This window comes from Rhinatrema bivittatum, chromosome 8, assembly GCF_901001135.1.
Source record: "Rhinatrema bivittatum chromosome 8, aRhiBiv1.1, whole genome shotgun sequence".
NCBI lineage: Eukaryota > Metazoa > Chordata > Amphibia > Gymnophiona > Rhinatrematidae > Rhinatrema > Rhinatrema bivittatum.
The window spans coordinates 31,880,895-31,901,531 of record NC_042622.1 but is presented as its reverse complement, the minus strand read 5'-3'; the positions used below and the strand labels follow the sequence as shown (position 1 = coordinate 31,901,531).

Genomic DNA, 20,637 nt, shown 5'->3' with positions numbered 1-20,637 from the left:
ATGATTTCTATCTAATGCTTTAGTTGCTTGTAAAGTGATCAGGCACATACAGGCCAAGGTGGTATTTGCACAGATATAGATTTGAGTTAAGCATTAATCTTTGTTTAGCATGGCCATCTTCTATTGTGAAATGAGTGGTGTTCACCTGGTATGATAGCTGTAATTTTGTCATGGTGAAAATCATACTTAGTTTTGAAGAGTTAAAACTGCTAAGAATTCTCAGATGTTACAGGATTTATGGCAACCAAACTATCTTTAGTTTGCAGTGTGATTTAATTACTCAACACAAACATCCACTATACCATAGAATCTCCTAAATTCCTCATGTCAAGCAGTACCAAAGTGGTATTTACTTATGGGAAGGAGCCAAGGCATGATTTTGGATGATTAGTAAAAATAAGTTTTGCTATGATGATGAAAATGTTAATGCTTACTCCGTTGCGGGCACATTTTTATGCCACTGAGATGTGTAAAGGGTCATACAGTTGCTGTAAATGAGCAGTGGGTTGCGGCTCTGTGACTTTTTATTATTTATAACAACCTTCGATTTCTGAAACTCCCCCGCCGCAACCACGTCTTGTTTTGCTCCACATGTGATCACACCCTAGAACCATTTTGTGCTGGTGAGTGTTTCTCTTCCTCTGGTCCTCATTGGTCTTGTGAGGCACTTTGACTTCTATCTGTTCTCTGATGGTCATACTGGTAATTCACCGACTCGGTGTGACTCCCTCCCCTCCCCTTTTACTCCACCCATTGCAAGGTTGTATCATCCACAGGGTGTCTTAGCTTGCTGAGCATAGTGTTATTCCCCTATGTTTCATCAACAAAACATGTCCTACCCTCAGAGTTGCTTTCTAGTTTGAATTCCTAGACAGTCAATTAAAGCTATTAGCCAGAGTAAATTTATACTCCTATACCAACACCTCCAAGCACGATCAATGGTTTCTCTCATTCCATTCTCTGACACTAGTTTTGAAGACATTTTTGGTCTTTGCAGTTCAACAGTCATACATGCAGCTGTTAATGCTTTCTTTTTAATGTTTTCGGATCTTGAGATTAACCTCCTCATCTGCATTCACCAGAGAAATCTTCGCCACTTGACTCCAGGTTTTTTTGAAGATATTTGTGAATCCTGGAAAGACTCAGACTTCAGTATTCTCTCTCGATCAAATAAATGTGGCTTTTAATTTATTGGTTGTTTTGTGCCAGAAAGACATCTGTTTAGTGTAATCATTAGCCCCTGAAAACTTCATTGACATTGGACTTTTTTGAACCGTGTTCATATATGGCAGCTGTACAGTTTACTGACCTGTCTATCAGTGTGTGTGTCTGTCTACAGCAGAGGACTGGTAGGCTCATTTGCATGCTTCTCTCAGCAGCCCCAGCATAGGACTCCGGAGTACACTATAAGCCATTTAGGTTTCAGCTTTCACAACTCCCACACTCTACCTGCAGAAGATGTGAAGGCTCATTTGCATACTTTTCCCAGCAGTCCCAGCAGAAGCCTCTTCCACATTCTCCTCTTTCTAGCAGTAGAGGATCGGAAGGCATGTGCCAAACACCTCATTTTTGATACACTAACAGGGAATTAGTTCAAAACAAGGGTTACTAAGGTATAACCAGGCAGTTTTATGTAGATTAATTGTAGTCTCTGAAGGATCACCAACAGACAAATATAAAATAAACCAATAGATTAAAAGTACTTTAGATTAGTTTGAGCACGCCTATCCCCTTAAAAATCTTAAATTGCTAACAACTGAACAAAATTAAGATGGAGACAGTTGTCCAGCAGTGAATGGGAAGCTATCAACTCTTTTGCATGGAGTGACACATATATGATTATCTACCAGTTGGTGAGAGGTTGTATGTGTGCACTCAGTGCAAAGAGCTCCTGGCTCTCAGAGAACGAGTCTGAGCTCTGAAGGTTAGAGCGCTGGGGCTCAGGCTAGTGAGGGGGAGAGGTGTGTCTGTGTGGGTGGGGGGGGGGGCACAGGCTATTCTGTGGTTGGGGGTAGGAGCTCAACCTGGGGAGGACAGGCTGTGCTGAGACTGCTGGGGGGTGAGGGTAGACTATGCTGAGGCTGCAGGTTTGGGGGTAGGCTGTGCTGGGGCTGGAGGGATAAGGGCCTGCCTCCCTTACCCTCCCCCCCCCCCCCCCCAAGCCTCAGCTGGCTTTGCTGCAGCTGAGGCTAGGGGGTGGGGGAGGCAGGTTGTGATGCTCCTGGGGCTGTGATTCGGCTGAGTAGGCCATACTGGGGCTCAGAGTGGGAAGGCAGGCTGTATTGAGGCTGGTGGAGAGGGCAATTCATAGGGGCCTCTGGGGAATTTCATAGGTGTCGGCTAGTTGAACTGAAAGGAACTGATTTTACTGCAATTTTGTGTTGGAATAAGGTTATTTGCCTATGGATTAAATTATAGATTGCAACAGCTGAAAAGATTCTAAGTTCTTACTTTCTTACATGTTTGTAGCAGTAGAGGGACTTGATATACCATATGAAAGATAAATTAGTAGTACCATGTACTCTATGTTCAGAAATCTCCATGAGAAATGTATTTTTTTTCACTGAAACTCTGTCATGTTGGCCTGTTTTTTTGGTTTTTTTTAACTTTATGCCATAATGTGTTGGATCTTTAAATATTTTGCCTTAAGATTTTCAGGGGCTTATGCTAAACAGGTGTCTTTCTGGCATCTGTAAATCTCATTGCAATTTTTTGTGCTGTTTGCTGTCATAAAACTAAACGTATTAGTAAACAATATTGCGGGCTATCCACCATATATTTAAACTTCTTATGCAATATAGATGACTCCAGTTCCATCCCAAGATACCCCACCCCTAAGCCAAACATAATTAAAGAAGTGTACACTCAGTTTAACTAAATCAAAGCAGTTCAAATAATTATAACAGCATGGTAAATCGTGTCTACATTCCTGCATAGCCTGTCCCCATACTAGGCCACAGACCTAGCACAGGAGTCTCCATGCTTTTTAAGCTAAAGGCCACATGTGACATTTCAAATCTCTGTAAGGGACAGTGGGGGAGAGGGGAATCCTCGGAGTTTTGATGAACAGGGAGGGAAGGGGCAAATTCTTCCTTAGCCTGGACTTTTCAGTGATTTGAAATGCTAAGATTGGCAGGGTGCAGGATTTCTGCAGAGGTGTGGCAGACACGGTGTCAGAAAAATATTTCTAGGAATTTGGCAACCCTGCCACTGCCCCGAAAACCCTACCACCTGATGGAATTGCACTCCTGCTTTGTCTGGTACCGCTTATGGCCCAGTCTGTCTATTCCGGGTCAGAACTGGGTGTGTGGGTGCAACAGGGATCCCTATACCTCCAAGAAAAACAGAGAAGCAGAAATGAGTTAGAACTCTTCTTTACTTGAGAACCTGGGCTAGAAAACAAACATTTCTTGGCATACAGACCGGGGAATCCAAAATTAGTGGGTTATACACCTCTACCAGCAGATGGCAACTGAGCAAAGCTGACATCACAGCATATGTACCCCTGCAATGATAGCTCACCAGTATTCTCTGTCACCAGCAGGTGGTGGATGTGCATCTCCCTGCTGGGGATTGCTTAAAATAAATAAATAAACGAGGAGGATTATTCATCCCGCTCTCCCGTGGTGGTGATACCTTACGGGACCTCCCTCAGTGAGAATTCCTGAGGTGATTTCCATGGTCCCTCAGATGAGTGCCTTGGTCCGGCAGCTTGTTTCTCAATCCGCGAAGACTTAGCTGTAACCAACACAAAAGGCAGGGAGAACGATGGAGACCCTACTCGGTAGTACAAGTTGTATTCTATCTAGAAGTCCTTGTGGATCCACCCCCTCTCACACAGTGTTAGGTTAGGGGGTATGAGTGTTAACCCCTTCCTGACTGTGATGGAGGATGACCTTCTGCTATCAATTCTCCAACACCAGCTGCCACCCCCCACCCCCACCCCCTTTCCTCAGCATCTGCTTCATTCCCCTGGGGAGAAAGGGAATAGGTAAATGACAGGGTGATGTTTGTGGTGCACTTTCTCTCATTCATAACCCCCATGTACTCCTGCTCTTTTCTTTCCTTCCCTTTCTTGCCTCTTCTCTCCCCTCCCTCACTCCTTTTTTCCCCCCCTCTTTCTCCTCTTATCCGCTCCTTTCTTTTCACCCTCTCACCACCTCTTTCCTTTACTCACATCTGCCAGCATTACTGACTTCTCCTGCCACCGTGCAGGACTTCCTCTTCTATCCAGCAGCCCTACAACTATCTCCTGTCACTGCCCAGGCTTCCTCTTTTGCAGGTGGGGTTGGGGATCCTGCCAGCACTCCTGCTGCTCACTGCATGGACTTCCATTTTTGTTGGTGGGGACCCCAATGGCACTATAGCCTTCTCCTGCTGCTGCACGTGGGCAAAAAAAAAAAGAATGCCTTGTTTGTTCTGATTGAGCTGGGAGCCCAGAGGTGTGGAAGGCAACTGCCAGCACAAAAAGAATTGCAACTTACATAGTCTCTGTAAACAGAAAACCTGTGCTGCTTCTGCAATATTTATGTATGAAAGGGACACTTTAAATCTAGTCACCAAAATAGGTGTTGTGCTTATCCTTGCAGATTTGGCTTCACCTTGAAAACGGAGAGGTTTGTGGGAATGAAAGTTTCCTTTCAGCCAGTCCTTAGGCATCCTCAGTTGTGAGGTGAAGCAGCATTCACCTGCGGAGCAGGACATCCAGAATAGGGTCAGCTTGCCCCCCCCCCCCCCCCCCCCCCCACCCCCCAGTCAGTGATCCCATTCTGCTCTTGGAAACTCATGAGCTTACGAAAATGGGCTCATTACGTAGATAACTCACCTCTGACTGAGTCTATTAACTGTTTAAAACTGGTGAATATTGTGTGAACAATATAATAAGCCTTTTATTTTTGGTTATTAAAAATTGTTGTATTTAATGCATTAGCATTTATTGGGGTGGACTCAAAATGCAATTAGGGAGTGCTTTCAATTTTAAATATATCACAAATATAGCATTTTTTGAGACAGTTAGCAGTTTGATGCTTCACTAAATTTTAAGTTCACATGATTGACTTTTATTAAAATTGACTAATCATTAAAGTGTACTTCATTGTACAGATGTTTTTGGCTCATTTTTTCAATGGCTCAGTTCACCATAGTATATTCAGCTTTGAGATGTGATTTTTCTTTTTGTTAGATAATGTGGCTGAACTACAGTACTTTGGCATAATATAGGTCTTATGAATTATTTATTCAATTCTGTTTTTAGTGTGCAACAAAAAAAAAATCTTCAGACTAGTACCTGATACCATCACATATATAGCTTTTGTATACTACCCCTCTTTTTAGACACACTAAGATTGACATAGCCACAGTTTTATGCTCTTGATCCACATTTATTTGTCACCATTTTAATTGTAACTTTTTATGTCTGTTTTTATGTGCTTTTTATTGATCTGAGTTATGTACATTTATTTATATGTTCCTTTGTGAGTACTGATATGTATATATTAATCTTTGTTATTTTGTCATAGCCCCTGAGGCAGCCACTCGAGGAGTGGCGAAACTCGGCCAGATTCGGGCATTTTAACACGTCTCCACCGTAATAAATACTTTTAAAGGACATTCAGCATCTATCTCTCTTGTTTACACCAGAACTTAATTATGGTCTACAACCACAGGGGGAGGAGGTTCATTTTAGCCTTTTTCTGAGCAGGAGGTTTAATCCCCTGGCTTTGGGAATGGTTGTCAGATGGTAGGGCATTAACCCACCCATATTGTACAAGTTCTCGATTGCACCAAGAAAGGGCCATCCTTGGCTCAAATACCAAATTGTACAATTGGATCTTGGCCATAAAGCCAAGCTTTTCTTCTGTTTTGCTTGGTTTTTTTTCCAGCTTATGATGAGCTGTTTTTAATAGACAGCTGCCCTCTGCTCAGGCTGTTTTTATATCTCATGGAAGACTATAGCAACATGAGAGAAATCCTAGGGGTCGGGTCACCTAAAATTTGCACGCATGTACAAATTCCATGGTCATGCTTTTTGAAATTTTGCCCACCTTCATCATATATCTGTGTGTGTGAGTGTGTGTGTGTGTTTGTGTATAAAAATAAATGAGGCAAAACTAATTTCAGGGATTGCACAGAATAATTGAATCACTTCAAGAAAGCGGAGTGTCAGTTATTCGTAAATGTGAATAACCACTGCTTATCAATGTGTGATAGCAGCATGGGATCTGTCTACTGTTTGGAATCCTGCCAGGCTCTTGTGACCTGGACTGGCCACTGTTGGAAACAGGATACTCAAATTGATGGACCCTTGGTCTGACTCAGTATGGCAATTCTTATAAAAGTAAAAAATAAACCTGCTAGGCAAAGTACAAACAAATATTTCTTGTCTTTCATTCATTCAGTACATCAGCTAAATCACTAGACAATAGTTATGTAGTTTGGTTGAAAGAGAACATCAATCCACCCAATGGATGATTTTATTTATATATATATATAATATATATATATAGCACCTTGAATACTGTGTACAATTCTGGTTGCCGCATCTCAAAAAAGATATAGTTGCGATGGAGAAGGTACAGAGAAGGGCTACCAAAATGATAAGGGGAATGGAACAGCTCCCCTATGAGGAAAGACTAAAGAGGTTAGGACTTTTCAGCTTGGAGAAGAGACGGCTGAGGGGGGATATGATAGAGGTCTTTAAGATCATGAGAGGTCTAAAACGGGTTAATGTGAATTAGTTATTTACTCTTTCGGATAATAGACTAGGGGGCACTCCATGAAGTTAGCATGTGGCACATTTAAAACTAATTGGAGAAAATTCTTTTTCACTCAACGCACAATTAAACTCTGGAATTTGAGGCCAGAGGATGTGGTTAGTGCAGTTGGTGTAGCTGTGTTTAAAAAAGGAATGGATAAGTTCTTGGAGGAGAAGTCCATTTCCTGCTATTAATTAAGTTGATTTAGAAAATAGTCACTGCTATTACTAGCAACAGTAACATGGAGTAGACTTAGTGTTTGGGTAATTGCCAGGTTCTTATGGCCTGGATTGGCCACTGTTGGAAACAGGATGCTGGGCTTGATGGACCCTTGGTCTGACCCAGTATGGCATGTTCTTATATCTCTTAATGGAATGTAGCTAAATTTTTTTTTTTTTTTTTTTAACCAGATGAAATAAAATCTGAATTGGAAAAGCAAAGGTAAGCAACGTCGATTTATTAATTGCTCTTTTTTTCATGTCACAAAGAATACCAGCCTTTCTTCTTGCAGGTCTTGAAATATTAGCAGAGCAGCGACTTTAGCATTACTCTGAGACGCTGAAGGAATCTCTTTAATATCTCCTTCCTGCTCTCAAATTCAGCATTGGGTTAAATGTCTCATGGCCTGTTATTCATAGCCACTGTCGTGCTCTGTTGAAGATCTTAATTTCTTTTTATGCATAAGGTAAGCCACTTCGACAATTTTAGAGATGCTCGCAGTACATGTGCAAGATCAGAACTGGGGATGGTCCATGTCAAGTCTTCCATTAAAATGTTGATAAACTCTCATAATCTCTATGCTTTCTTACACTGCGCTGCTCTTCTGCTTATAGTGGGAAGACTGCAAGCCGGTATTTTTGCTTGAACTGTTTTTCAGCTTGTGTTCTGAAAACTAACGCTTAGAGTGTTTTTCTGTTTTTATTTTGCAACTCAAAGGCCAGCAACTAATGTTTAATCTTACTCCAAACTTACTCATGTGCCTACATGTAAACCGTTGCGATGGTATATAACTTGGCGACGGTATAGAAAAGACTTTAAATAAATAAATAAAATGTAATTACATCCCCCAACTAATACCAAATTCCAGTCTTGAGGCACAGCTCTTGGACTCTTTGAAGCCCTACAGGGAGCTTAGAAAAGGCAAGAAAACAGTGAAACATTTGTAGAGCGGGACCCACAATGTTGATGTGTGGAAAGAGCAGAGCTCCAGGTTTCCGGCCCCATCCCAGTGCGACCTTGATCAAGTCATGCAACTTTTGGACTGATAAACTCGCCTTCCTGAACCATTGATCAGATCTTTTGCATTTTTTTTTTTATTATGCAAGTTTCTTATATTCTTCCCAAGACTCTCTCTTCTTTCTGTTCTAGAGGCCCCTGGCCCTTTTGAAGGGAGGGCCACATAGCACATTTCAAATCACCTGAGGAGGGGGGGCCTCCTCCCACTCAGTCTGGGAGATCACTGAGCAGAAAAAGTCCATGTGCCCCCTCTGTCCAATTTATCTATGGAGAAGATAATGTTGAAATCTATCCCTTTCTGTGCAGATAGAGACATTTGAAGAACATTCCTAGCTTGTTACAATGTCACATTCATTGCTGCTGAATTTTCTTCTTTTCTTGGCATCCTGACATGCCTGCCCTGCCCTCTCCTTCTTCTTTACTACTACTACTACTGCTTCTCTTCCCCAGTTGCTGTTGCTTTCTTCCACACAGATTCACTCCCTGCTGATGATGGCAGGGGTTACCCCTGGTATTCTCTTCCTAGCCACCCAGGATTGCAGTGGCTCAGGACAGCTAGTCCTGTTGCTGCACGGCCCACAGTAAACCAAGCCACACAGTGTAGGAGGAGCAGCAGCTGCCACCAATGCCAAATAAGAAAGCAAGGAGCAAGCAGTAGTGGGAAGAAGTGCACACTTGTGCAGAAGTCTGTCATACAGTCTCGTCGTGGCATGTCCTTGGTTGTCACCCTACCTGTAGTTGTTAATTTTTGTCCTGGTAGTTTTCTGCTGCTCCCTTTTGGCTTACAGCTGACCCAGAATCCTTTTTTTTTTTTTTTTTTTTTTAATGTGGCCTGCAGCACCATGAGCCTTCATTCACAACTACCCGAGGTTTTCTCCCCCACCCCTCATTTTTAATACCCCCCACTTTCTATCTAACCCGTCCGTCCGTTGCAGTGATAATCCTTTGAGGGGCCTATAGACCATGTCTTCCTCTGGAACCTGGTGCCTATGCAAACAGTCTGATCGATAGATGTTACTGTTGGGTATTGGCTGGGATATCCTGCGTCTTCTGCAGCACCTCTAGCCTTGGCTGGCCAAAGGAAAAGAAGCTGGGCTCAGAGAAAATACTCTTGACCTTCCAAGTGGAAGCCACTCTTTGCATCCCAGCTAGAGCGGAACTTGGATTACCTTAAAACTATTATAACAAGAATAAGTTGAATTGTTTTTTTGTTTTTTCATTAGGTATTACAACGCAGCCATGACATAATCAAAAGCAGTGCTCTGCAAGTCAAACTGCAAATTGTAACAGCCAGCAGCCAAAGTGATATCAAGGCTATTTAAATTATTTATAAAAGTTTCTTACATAGAGTTGTATCAGCAAAGAAGAGTAAATTAAAAAAAACCCCAAAGCTATATATTTTACTAGAGCAACTGAAAACCAGCATATTTTGGATAGATGATCAGGCTTAATTTTTAACATGGGAAGGAAAGAATAAATGTTGCAAAGGTCTGGGTTAATTACCTCCACAGTCAGTATGCATTGTATGTTTATAGTCTGAGTAAGTGCAGTTCTGTATGCATTGTTGGTTTAGGAGGTGTAAAAGCAGTCAGGAGCATTGTTAACTGGAGCCTGGGGTCTGATAAAAGGATAAGACTGATGTCTTGGATCAGAGATTAATGAAAGGGCAGAGCTAAGCACCTTGGAGGATGATCTGCAGATAGATGAGTGGGGAAAGTGCTTTGCCAAGAGTGCATGGATGTTTAATTTCACACTCAAAAATAAAATGTCTCTTAAGAGAGGACAAATTTCATGGTGTGTATATTTAAAGCACCCACATCAACATGCTCACACTTTTTTTTTTTTTTTTTTTTCAATCTGCCAAAGTTCTCTTTAGCTGTTATCTTCAGGATTGTGCCTTGGGGCAGAGAAGAGAACCAAGATCATTTATTTATTTAAATAATTTATTGACAGTCTATTGCCATTTCTAGGTGCCTTACAATTTAACATTTATAAGATATAAAACACAGACAAGACGCACAGCAAGCAGTATATCTGAGATTCGGTCCATAATAGTTAAAACTTAATAAAATCAATTAAAAACAAATGTAAAAGCAATGAGGCAAAAAAAATTCTTTTGCTGCTAATGCTAGAGGCTGTGCGGAATGTGAGATGCGATGCTGTTCTGTTCACAATTAAAAATTCCCTACCCAGGAAGGTGTGGGGCTGCCTTCCTGGGCTCTGATATCTTCCTTCAGCCTTCATTGTAAGTGGAGCTTTCTCATACCTTGGTGCTGCTAATTAAGAAGGCTGAATGAATTTACTCTGTAGTGCAGGTCGTGAGGCGAGCAGCTGTGAGCTCAATTTGGCAGAACACCCAAAAAAAAAAAGAAATTTGCACGCTGCAACAGATACGTCTTCTGCTTTCTCGAATGGAGTCTGATGTTCAGGCTCTACTTCAGAGGTTTCATCACAGAGTGGGGTCAGCCTAATGATATTCAGGCTGATTGTTCTAATAAAATGAATTGTCTTCAAAAGGTGCTGGAAAACTAAGGAGTTATAAGCAGTTCAGTCACCACCTCTGAACCTGAGAAATTTGCCATCTTTGCCTTGGACCTATTTCTGTGGTGCACGTAGATGGAGGTTGGCAGCTTTTAGTTAGGGTTTGCTGTAAGCGCATGCATCCATTTCTGCTACAGACTAATCTTGGGGGTTTTAGGATTGTCATCCATAGGCAGAGCTTATCTGTGTATTTTTTCACAGTGGATATTTTTTTTAAGTGAAAAAGCTAGAAGTAAAAATATCAGATTATTGTTCTTTGGCTGTTTTTTTTTTTTAAATCTCTTATGCTGGGCTATTATTATTGGCCAATAGTGTAATTATTGGGCATCTTTCTATTTTTTTCCTCCCAGTGCCTCCCTTCCGTGCCCAGGCTTTAAGATGCTGACTTTTTGTAGTTATGTTGATGCTGGCATCAATTTGGGAAACATTGTTAGTGTCTGCAGTATATCCTCATAGGGACTGCACTTAGTAATAACGGTCCTCAGCCATGTCGGTCTATGGGCCACATTAATAGGAAGCCAAGTTGTAAAGAGCCATGACACGTTCTTTTGTGAGCTGCTTTTACATTAATGGTTCAGAGTTTAATTTCCTTCCCCCCCCCCCCTTTTTTTTTTCATTGAATAAAGTGGTCACATGTGCTTCCAACCCATAGGTTGAGCGTTCTTCTCCCCCCCCCCCCCCCCCTTCTATCCTTGGGTATAGAGGGCAAGTGCAAGCAACAGTTAGTACAAGCTCTTGGTGTTTCTTCTGCAGCGGCAGTTTGATGCTGTTTCAATAGGTCCTTCATGCTATTGTCTTGCATGGTCTTCCATCCGTTTTGTATTGAGTATCAGCAGCTTAATGCAGGGCATTCATAGGAGGTGACCAAACCACATAATTTATTGTTGTCTGGCATGTTTAAGACCCTGTAAGCCTAATCTATGCCGAGGTTTAGCATTAGTGGCACATTACATGTAGGCCCAGATTAGGGATGGCACAAATGGCTTAGACTGTAGTCTGTCTCTGGGGGCTGGTTCCATGCCTTGGCTGTAGCCTGGAGCACTGAGGTGCAAGAGAGCTGTGTTTTAAGCCTCCTGTTTAGCTCAGGGGAGGAAAGTAGGTGGCTGAAAGCCACCCTTACCCTGTATCAATTAAAAATGTGGATGTTGGATACACAGAGTAATTTGAGATTCTCTGATTAGCATGGCTGTTCCCAGGAAAGCATGGAAGCCCCTTAAGTTTCACACACCATGACTTAAAAATTAATTTGGTTTGTACTGGATATGCTGTGGTCATTAATCAAAGAGCAGAGAGGTGGACTTCAGACAGGACTGGTTCCATTAGTTCATGGGCATTATAAATGCAGCTGCTGGAAGAAATATTAAAGCTGACAACTGAGAAATTTAAATCTCTACCAGATGATTATAACCGCTGGCTAATCGTAAAGCACCTTATAAACAAATGCTTAAAAGTACATCTGTTAAATAATGCTCACGTAAGATTTTCAAATTATGGCATTAACAAAAAAAAAAAGTAAAATAATTGAAGAGAAATAGGATTTTGGTAAACTAATGTTGTTTTTTTCCCACTGAATAAAACTTAAATATTTTGGGGAAGCTATTACCATTTTTGTTGTACCACTTTTTTTTAAGGTGTTTGGCTTATTTTCTTTTACTGTTGGGCTATATCCGTGAGAACAAAAAGCCATGCAGTGACCCTGATGTTTGCCGATGGAGCAGATTCAATATTATTATGGGTTGAACTTGCTCGAGGCAGAATGAAGCTGGTACGATTAGCAGAGGAATTGTCCAAGTATTGCTGTGGCCTTTAAAGCGGAACATACAGATGACATAGCACCATGCTCTTGAAATAGAAATCTTTAGGTAGCTTGTGGCAGTTCTCACCTGGCAAAACATTTAACCTAGAATCTGAAAGCTGTGTAAGGCCCAGTTTACTCCCTAGTGCGATACCGTAGACCTCGGCTGATCTCAGGCGTCCCATCGCTAAGTGCTTTAAATGTCAGGACCTTCTAACGAATTGATCTTGTGTCGTAGGCATGGCACTGCAACACCACCCAAAGCAAACTTTATTGAAGCCGATAAGTATTTCCTTCCTTTTGAGCTGGCCTGTCAGTCCAAGTCTCCTCGCATTGTCAGTACATCTCTGGACTGCTTACAGGTACTGCATTTAAGTTTGGTTTTGAAAAGCAACATCACTGATATAATAGCTTGACATTTATAGCAAGCAGCTTGAAGTAAAAGTTGCTGAAATTCTGGAGGGCTCAGATGGCTGGGAATGGAAGCTTTTTTGAGCATATCTGTATTGCTTTTTGTGGGGAGAACAGGAGAAATTTGTTAACTCTACTGGACACGAAAGCCAAATTTCGCTAGCCAACCAAACATTCATTGACTGTGTTCAGTTGCATATCCACCCTGTGTTTAATACTCTGATATAACGGAGGTCTGTGGCTCCTTCATTTTAAATGATTGTTGGCCGTTACTCGGGGTGGGGCCCTCTGACAGCTGCTGGGATTGATCAGGGCGCAGTGGGCACTGCCTGAGAGGGCGCAAACATTTCTTTATGCTCTATCCTGAAAAATTGAATGAGAGAGGCGTTTGGGTATTTTTTGTTTTGTTTTAAACCCTTTTAGAGAATATTTTTTATTCATGTTGAAATGCCACATTTAAATCTGAAAATCTGCTTTGTTTTTCTTTTTTTTTTTTTTTTGTATTGTTCCCATTGTACTGAAATCTGATTTTGATTGTACCTGTTTCTCCAGTGCGGTACGATACCTGGAATGGAGGCCCTTCTAACAAAATAAATTTTTTTTGCGTTATTAGCTGGCTAGAGAAAAAATAGGTAAGAACATGGAATGAAACCACAAAGCTGATGCAACACTGTTTCTGCATTTTTAGAAATTAATAGCCTATGGACATATCACCGGCAACGCCCCAGACAGCGGGACCCCTGGGAAGCGGCTCATAGATCGGATAGTGGAGACAGTATGCAATTGCTTTCAAGGACCACAAACGGACGATGGCGTGCAGCTGCAGATAATAAAGGTACAAATCTCACCTTGCCTGTTTCCTGAGCTCGTATCTAAATATTAGTGAGCAGCCTGAAGTAGGTTGTATTTATCTTTCATGCTTCAAGCTTGAGACTGCTCAAAGAAAATACAAAGTGACTGCTCCATGAGTTATATGAAGTGCTTTTCAAATTAACCCCGAAATGTGATGAGCACGCATGCTTTTTGTTTGCTTGTTCTTTAAAATGTTGAAATGCTGTAGCACTGGCCATATTCACTAGAAAATATTTTCATTGTATTCAGTTTCTGGCTGCATACTGCAAACTTTTTCATATTTTTGGCGGGGGAGGGGCAATTTTCAAAACATTTACCTGGATAAAGCCAGTTTGAGGGGGAAGTGTTCCCGAGGATGTGTTGGAGTACAGGTTGGATGCATGCATTGGACTTTCAAATTGACATGTAGTGTTTTTCTTGCAAAAATCTGCCCGTGGACAGTTTTGAAAGGGAATGTTCACGTTGACTTCCTCTTTGAGAACTGGGTACGAAGTCAGACTTTGCACCTAGACCTCTTCCCCCCTTCTCTGCACTATATTGTAGGCATTCTCGTATTATGTACGTTATTAATTCTTCAGTGACTGCAGAGGTGTAGTGCTGGCAGGATCTGAGGAAGTAAGGGCTTCCCCTTGGAAGATGTGAGGGGGAGAGGGCTATCTCTGAGTGATCTGGCCCAGGGGCATGGGTAAATGTCAGTGGCAATGATACGGGCTGGGAAAGCGCCGTCCTGTAATCTGATGTGCTAGAACTGCCCCTTTAAAGGCGGAGAGGCTCATGGGAAGCTGCTTCTCTTTTTGGACTCTCTTCTCAGATTCAGTTGGGACAAATGCTTCATGCCTGCAATGCCCCTGAGTGACTGACTTTAGGGCAAGATGGCAATTGTATCTTCAGCCTGTCCCCAGCGACTCTGGATTGGCCCAAACTTATGTCACATGTGAACCAATGACTTGATGTCTGTGCTGTGCACTGCCATGAGGGACATCCCAGATGTGATTTCTGAGCTCAGATGCTTATCTGCCAACTGGGTCGAGGGGTGCTATGAAGGCACTACCCACAGCCCCTACAGTGGAGGGAATTCCAGGCATTGCTTAACGGTGACAGCTATTGGTCAGCCTTAGGGCCCTCGTTTTTCAAATTCACTTGATGGACTAGAGAGGAAGTGGGTTAAAAATATGGGGGAAGACCTGTTGGCTTTGCTTGAGCTGACAGCTCAAAGAAGAAAAGGGAATGTGGCCTGGGGATTTGATGGGTATCATAAGGACGTTCTCCGAGGATGCTTTTTTTTTTTTCTGCTGTGTAGGCATGAGGATTCCAGTGCAGGACTTCCCCGCCTGTTCATCATCATGCACACCTCCATTAGTCCATGGTGCTTCTGTCCAATGAACCTGTGGTATTTTTGTAGCTTTGTGTGTATTTATAGATTAGAATCCATTCGATTTGTTTTATTGCTTTTATTTTTACATTTAAAATTTAAACTTTGAAACAAATATTGGTAGAATAAAAGTTTGTTTAATCTTTGCACATCTCTAGAATGAGAGCGTGACATTGTTTCTTTATTAGTAATTAGTACACTAATTTGTATTTAAATCTTTGTTTCCAGTGGGCAGAGAGGTTCGATAACGTGTGGCAATACATTTGGTAATAGGGAGATCTGTTTCTTGGTTCAGATTCCCTGCTCCTTTCCGAGCTTTGATAAGAGTTAAAGCCCTGAGCATTTGCAGGTGGCTTCAGTGGTGGATCTAGTGGCAGATAGCTTATGTCATCCCTGTCCGCCTCAGCCCCCTTCCCAGTAGCCATAGGACTTGATAGTGGTTTTTCTATCTGCATGATACGCGTTTCATTATAGTACATTTTAAATTTAAATTCCTTTAGGGGAGGATAGACAGCTGCTTAACAGGTTTGGGGTTTAGAGGAAGTGCCACTGGCATATTTCAATCCATTTGGCCTGTTTTGATGCTGGTTTATGTGTTCCAGCAAACATCTGATGCCACCAGTAGTGTAAGAAGCCCAGAGATCAGCTGCGAGTTTATGGCATTGTAAAAGGAAGCAGATTTGAGCAGGGTAGGCGGGACCTCATGATTCTTCTCCATTTTCTCTTTTATTCTTCAGTGTATCTTCGCTATTAGGGGCCAGTGCAATATGGGCGCACTAAAAACGGGCATTCGTATTGCGCACTCGTCTTCCTAATGCGTGCACAGCCTCCTCCCGGGCACGCGATACAACAAGGAAATAAGCTGCTGCATTAAAAAGGAAGCACTAGATAAAATTGTGTGCTCCTAGCGCCTCCTCGGCAACGGGCGCCTGACAGAGGTGGCTGTAAGTGTGGGTTACGAAAACACACTCAATCCACATGTCCATTTTCTCCCACCACCAGCATAATACACACGGCCTGGACCAGGTATATTGTGCGCCCTGAGAATTTTTTTTTTTTTTCCCTGGTCAACCCTTTTTTTTTTTTTTTTTTGTCTTCATACAGCTTTCTGTGGTTCCTTCCTACCTAGTATTGTGCCTTTGTAGGAGCAACCACAGAAAGCATGTTTTTTGAGTGCAGAAAGACTTAACGCCAGACCTGAGTCTGACATTAAATTTTCCACGTTAAACAGGGTGAGTTGGTCGTGCAGTCATTTTCTGCATCCCAGATGACAGCCTCATCTACATGAACTTACATGTGATGAGCGATATTGGACATGTGTTTTGGACACGCTAATCCTGTTTATTACATCAGGTGATGGCACATCCAAAAATGCACGTCCAATACAGAGTTAACCAGTGCGCTGGTCTGAGCACCCGATATTGCATCTGCCTGATTGTGTTTAACGTGACCATCGCATTGTCTAAGAAATGGAGTTTAATGGCTGAGCATCACATTCCCACAGTTCTGATGTATTTCAAATGAAGAGAAAGTAGGGTACAATGCAGTAAAATACATTGAATTTGGTTTGTCAAGGTTTTTCTCTTGCTCTGTGCCTAAGGGGCAAAATATTTGATAGATCATGCTGCATTTTTGATTCATGAGAAGGAGAGACATGAATATAACATGCACACACACCTCCCCCACACCCCTGAAAAAAAAACCCAAAAAACTCAGACTGGAATTTCTGACCTGGCATTGGTAATGGATATCGGACTTTTGTGCCGTAGGCTCTGACCTTACAACAGTAAAATCCCTAAAACAAAAATACAAATTGCTTGAAAAGCTGTTAAAAGGAGAGGTGGACTGATCTACAGCTAGCTGTGATAATGATGATAAAGAACCTGTTTCTTTCCACCCTCTCCCCCCAAAGATCACTTCTCTGCCTCTTTGGCTAATAATTAAGTGTAGGCTCTGAGTCATGTGCTAAAGACAGTCCCTTTTGGCTGAGATTGAGAACCTGTACAGTAGGAAGGGGGGAGGGGAAGTTAACATTGGGAGACTAAGTTACATTAAAAAAAAATCGATTTATCAAGTCTTTAGTCTGTCTTTCCAAATGATGGGGAATGGAACAACTCCCGTATGAGGAAAGACTAAAGAGGTTAGGACTTTTCAGCTTGGAGAAGAGACGACTGAGGGTGGATATGCTAGAGGTGTTTAAAATCATGAGAGGTCTAGAACAGGTAGATGTGATTCGGTTATTTACTCTTTCGGATAATAGAAAGACTAGGGGGCACTCCATGAAGTTAGCATGGGGCACATTTAAAACTAATTGGAGAAAGTTCTTTTTTACTCAACGCACAATTAAACTCTGGAATTTGTTGCCAGAGGATGTGGTTAGTGCAGTTAGTATAGCTGTGTTTAAAAAAGGATTGGATACGTTCTTGGAGGAGAAGTCCATTACCTGCTATTAAGTTCACTTAGAGAATAGCCACCTCCATTAGCAATGGTTACATGGAATAGACTTAGTTTTTGGGTACTTGCCAGGTTCTTATGGCCTGGATTGGCCACTGTTGGAAACAGGATGCTGGGCTTGATGGACACTTGGTCTGACCCAGTATGGCATTTTCTTATGTTCTTATGATGCTCAAGGTGGCTTACAGCTTTATTACAATTCAGGTACAAGAAATCCCTTGCCTGAAGAGCTTACAAGCTAAATGGGTATCTGAGGCAGTGGAGAGAAAGTGGTTTGCTCGGGGTTACAAGAAAGTCAGCGGGGTAAGTGGGATTTCAACCCTGCTTCTCAGGCCATTGCCCTAACCATTAGGCCTCTCTCCTCTTCCTCATTTGGTTTTCTTTTTGGACCCAGAACATTTTATCAAATGTAGAAATGCATGCAAGCGTGTACACGAGAAGAACATGTTCAAGGTTCTTGGCCTTCACCCTCATGCCATGCCCCGAGCTGTTGATAAAATCCTTTAATATGTGCCATTGCTTACACCAGATCTGCTGGAGTACTAGCCTGCAAATATAGTCTAAATGAAGGATTCAGATTTATTGCTTAAACACACTCCTTTGTGAACTGCATGCTCTGTTTTTCCAGGTGAAATGTCTGGTTATAACGTCCTGGAGCATTATGGGTCCAGTGACCGTGCCAGGCTGTTTCAGAGCACAGTCACACGACACTGCCCCCTTTTAAACTTGCATTTGAGAAGCAGCAGGAGTTCCTCTTTGTTTTGACTTGTGAGAAAGGCAAGAGGACTCTCCGAAACAGCCATGTTGGGCATTGTGATTGGAAGGCACTTTGGTTAAAATGTTTTGTGTAAGCAGAAGATAAGTCATTTTGACATCACTATTATTTTCACCATCACATTTAGGATATAAAAATAGTTTTGAGTATTTTTTGAAGAAACTGGTGAATGATTTTAAATGCAGTGCTGTTGTCTGAAGCCCATTGAGGGCAGGAGGCAGTAGATTATTCTTTGAGCATGTATAAGTTTCTGGTACTAGTTCTACAGCATACTTTATAAATATTTCACCTTTGCACCTCTGTGAATTTGCTTTTGAGGATATATTTGCCATTTTATCCTACCCCTTATTTCATCCCAGGTGAGCAGTGCAAAATGAGTCTGTTTGTTCTGCTAATGTTCAATCAGGTGACATTGGTTTAATTTGCCAATCAGCCCTTGTGAAGCACATATGATTCGAGCCATTTTTTTTCTTTCAAAGATAAGAGCATTTGATTTTATTGCTCAGAATCATATCTGGGTAGCGCACACAGCTATTATCAAAGGCAACTGGCACTGACGTTCAAGTTTAAAAAAAAAAAAAAAAGATTTAGCATCTCTAGCTAGCTTTGAGGAATTTGATGGGGGTTTTTTTTTCTGCTATTTCTTATAAAATACACACTTTTTTTTTTCTTCTAAACGCCTTGAGGAATTTATTTTGAGCTTAGTATAGAAGATCTAATGCTTGAGGAGACAGACAAGAAGGTTAGACAGTTTGTAAATGAAGAAGCAGTAGTGTTTACAGCATCAGTACTAGTAAAATAAAATTCTTAGGTAACGCGGATAGTAATTAAGACCAACAGCATCATGAAAATATTCTTTAGCACTTCTATAGTTCACAGATTCTCAACCCAGTCCTTAAGTACCTCCTAGCCCCATGGTGGGCTGGGGGCCATTTTGGAGTATACAGCAGTTCTTGGGGGCCGGGTGTAGGATGTTATGAAAACCATAGAAATGCATTGCATCTCTTTGGGATGTGCAATAGAAACACCAAGTGCCTCTGGTCATCTGGATGGAAGCAAAACTTGGCTCCAGGCAAAAACCGCTGTCCAAAATGTATTCAGAACGATCCTAGCGTGCTCTCTCGTGCGCTCGGCCTGCAGGCCGGGCTCTTTTCTCTTTTCCCTGCCTGCTTCTTCTTTGGCCCCCATGACCTTGCACCCCTACAGATATCCAACTCCTTGCCACAGGCCTGACTCCTGCACTCCTCCTCTATCCCATTCTGCTGAAATAAAATATTTCCTCTACTCAAAAACCCACATTATGCAAAGTAAAAAAAAAAATTGTGGGCTTCAGCCCATGTTTCATTATCCAGAGCTTCCATTATCGGGTACAAGCCTGGATAATCCAGAAACCATTCTGGATAAAATGTAGTCTACTATTTTGTGAATAATGAGACTTAAGAATATGAGCCAAGAAACAGGCACAATTGATATTTTGAAGAACTTGGTGACTTTCAGGAGATCGAGAGTTGAAAGACTAATCTGTTCTTTCCCTTGGAGGGTAATCCGCACGGTTTGGTTTGTTTTTTTTCAGCTTAATGCAGCAGAATATGGATGTCAAGTCACTTTTCTTCACTTGCTTCCCTGAAAAAGACCCTGACAGCACCGCTTGCTGTGCGTTTTTTTTTTAAGGAGCTTTTCAGTATGGCTGAGAGTCCGTAGCCTTGACCGGGGAGCACCGAACCTAGAGAAGTGAAGGCCTGGAAAGAGAAACAGAAACTTATTTACCAAGGCTAGAAGTGGGAAAATTGGACATTTTTTCCAAATGTTTCCCTTTTATTTTCCCGGTCTTCAAATCTCGGACTATACACGTATAAAGAAAGGAACTTTTACATGGAAATGCTTTTCAGTGAGATTTCAGTAAGGGGCCTGAATCTGGTGGCCCTTTCGCCTCTCGTGAAACCGATCTAGGAGCCCTCGTATAAGCACTCATCTTCCTATGAAAGGGCGTGGAGTGCCACCGATGAAGGAACGAGTATTCAGGTCATGGGTGAAAAATAATTCTCACTTTGTTTTCTCTGTTGGAGAACACCTAGCCTTCCGGTTTTTTTTTTTGTTTTTTTTTTTTAGCACTGTACAACCTCTGAGAACCTTTCGGGTTCACTAACCAAGATTAGGAATTTGCTTTCTCAGGAGGTTGACCAGTTGACTTCTGTTTTCAGGTTGGGCAGAGCAGTGCTGCTTTTTATTTATTTATTTATTTATTTATTTATTTATTTGAGGTTTCTTATATACCGAGGCACGTTTGAAACAAACATCACCTCGGTTCACAATATAACATAACTTAGCAACCAGCTTTACAATATTAACATTAACAGGGAGAGGGTTAACGGGGGACGATACATGAATAATATACAGGAATAATATACAAATGTACATGTTAATTTTAACAAATGAGTTAGATACG

General features: G+C 41.8%; 1 protein-coding gene across 1 annotated transcript in view; it reads left to right on the top strand.

Annotated features, from left to right (window-relative positions):
- The window catches only part of ARFGEF2 (ADP ribosylation factor guanine nucleotide exchange factor 2), a 165,821-nt gene that overhangs the window by 1,808 nt on the left and 143,376 nt on the right, over positions 1 to 20,637 (top strand). Inside the window, exons 2-4 of the mRNA XM_029614493.1 lie at positions 7,166 to 7,196; positions 12,566 to 12,689; positions 13,427 to 13,573. Coding sequence (XP_029470353.1) covers positions 7,166 to 7,196; positions 12,566 to 12,689; positions 13,427 to 13,573 — 302 coding nt within the window. The remainder of the gene's footprint in view (positions 1 to 7,165; positions 7,197 to 12,565; positions 12,690 to 13,426; positions 13,574 to 20,637) is intronic.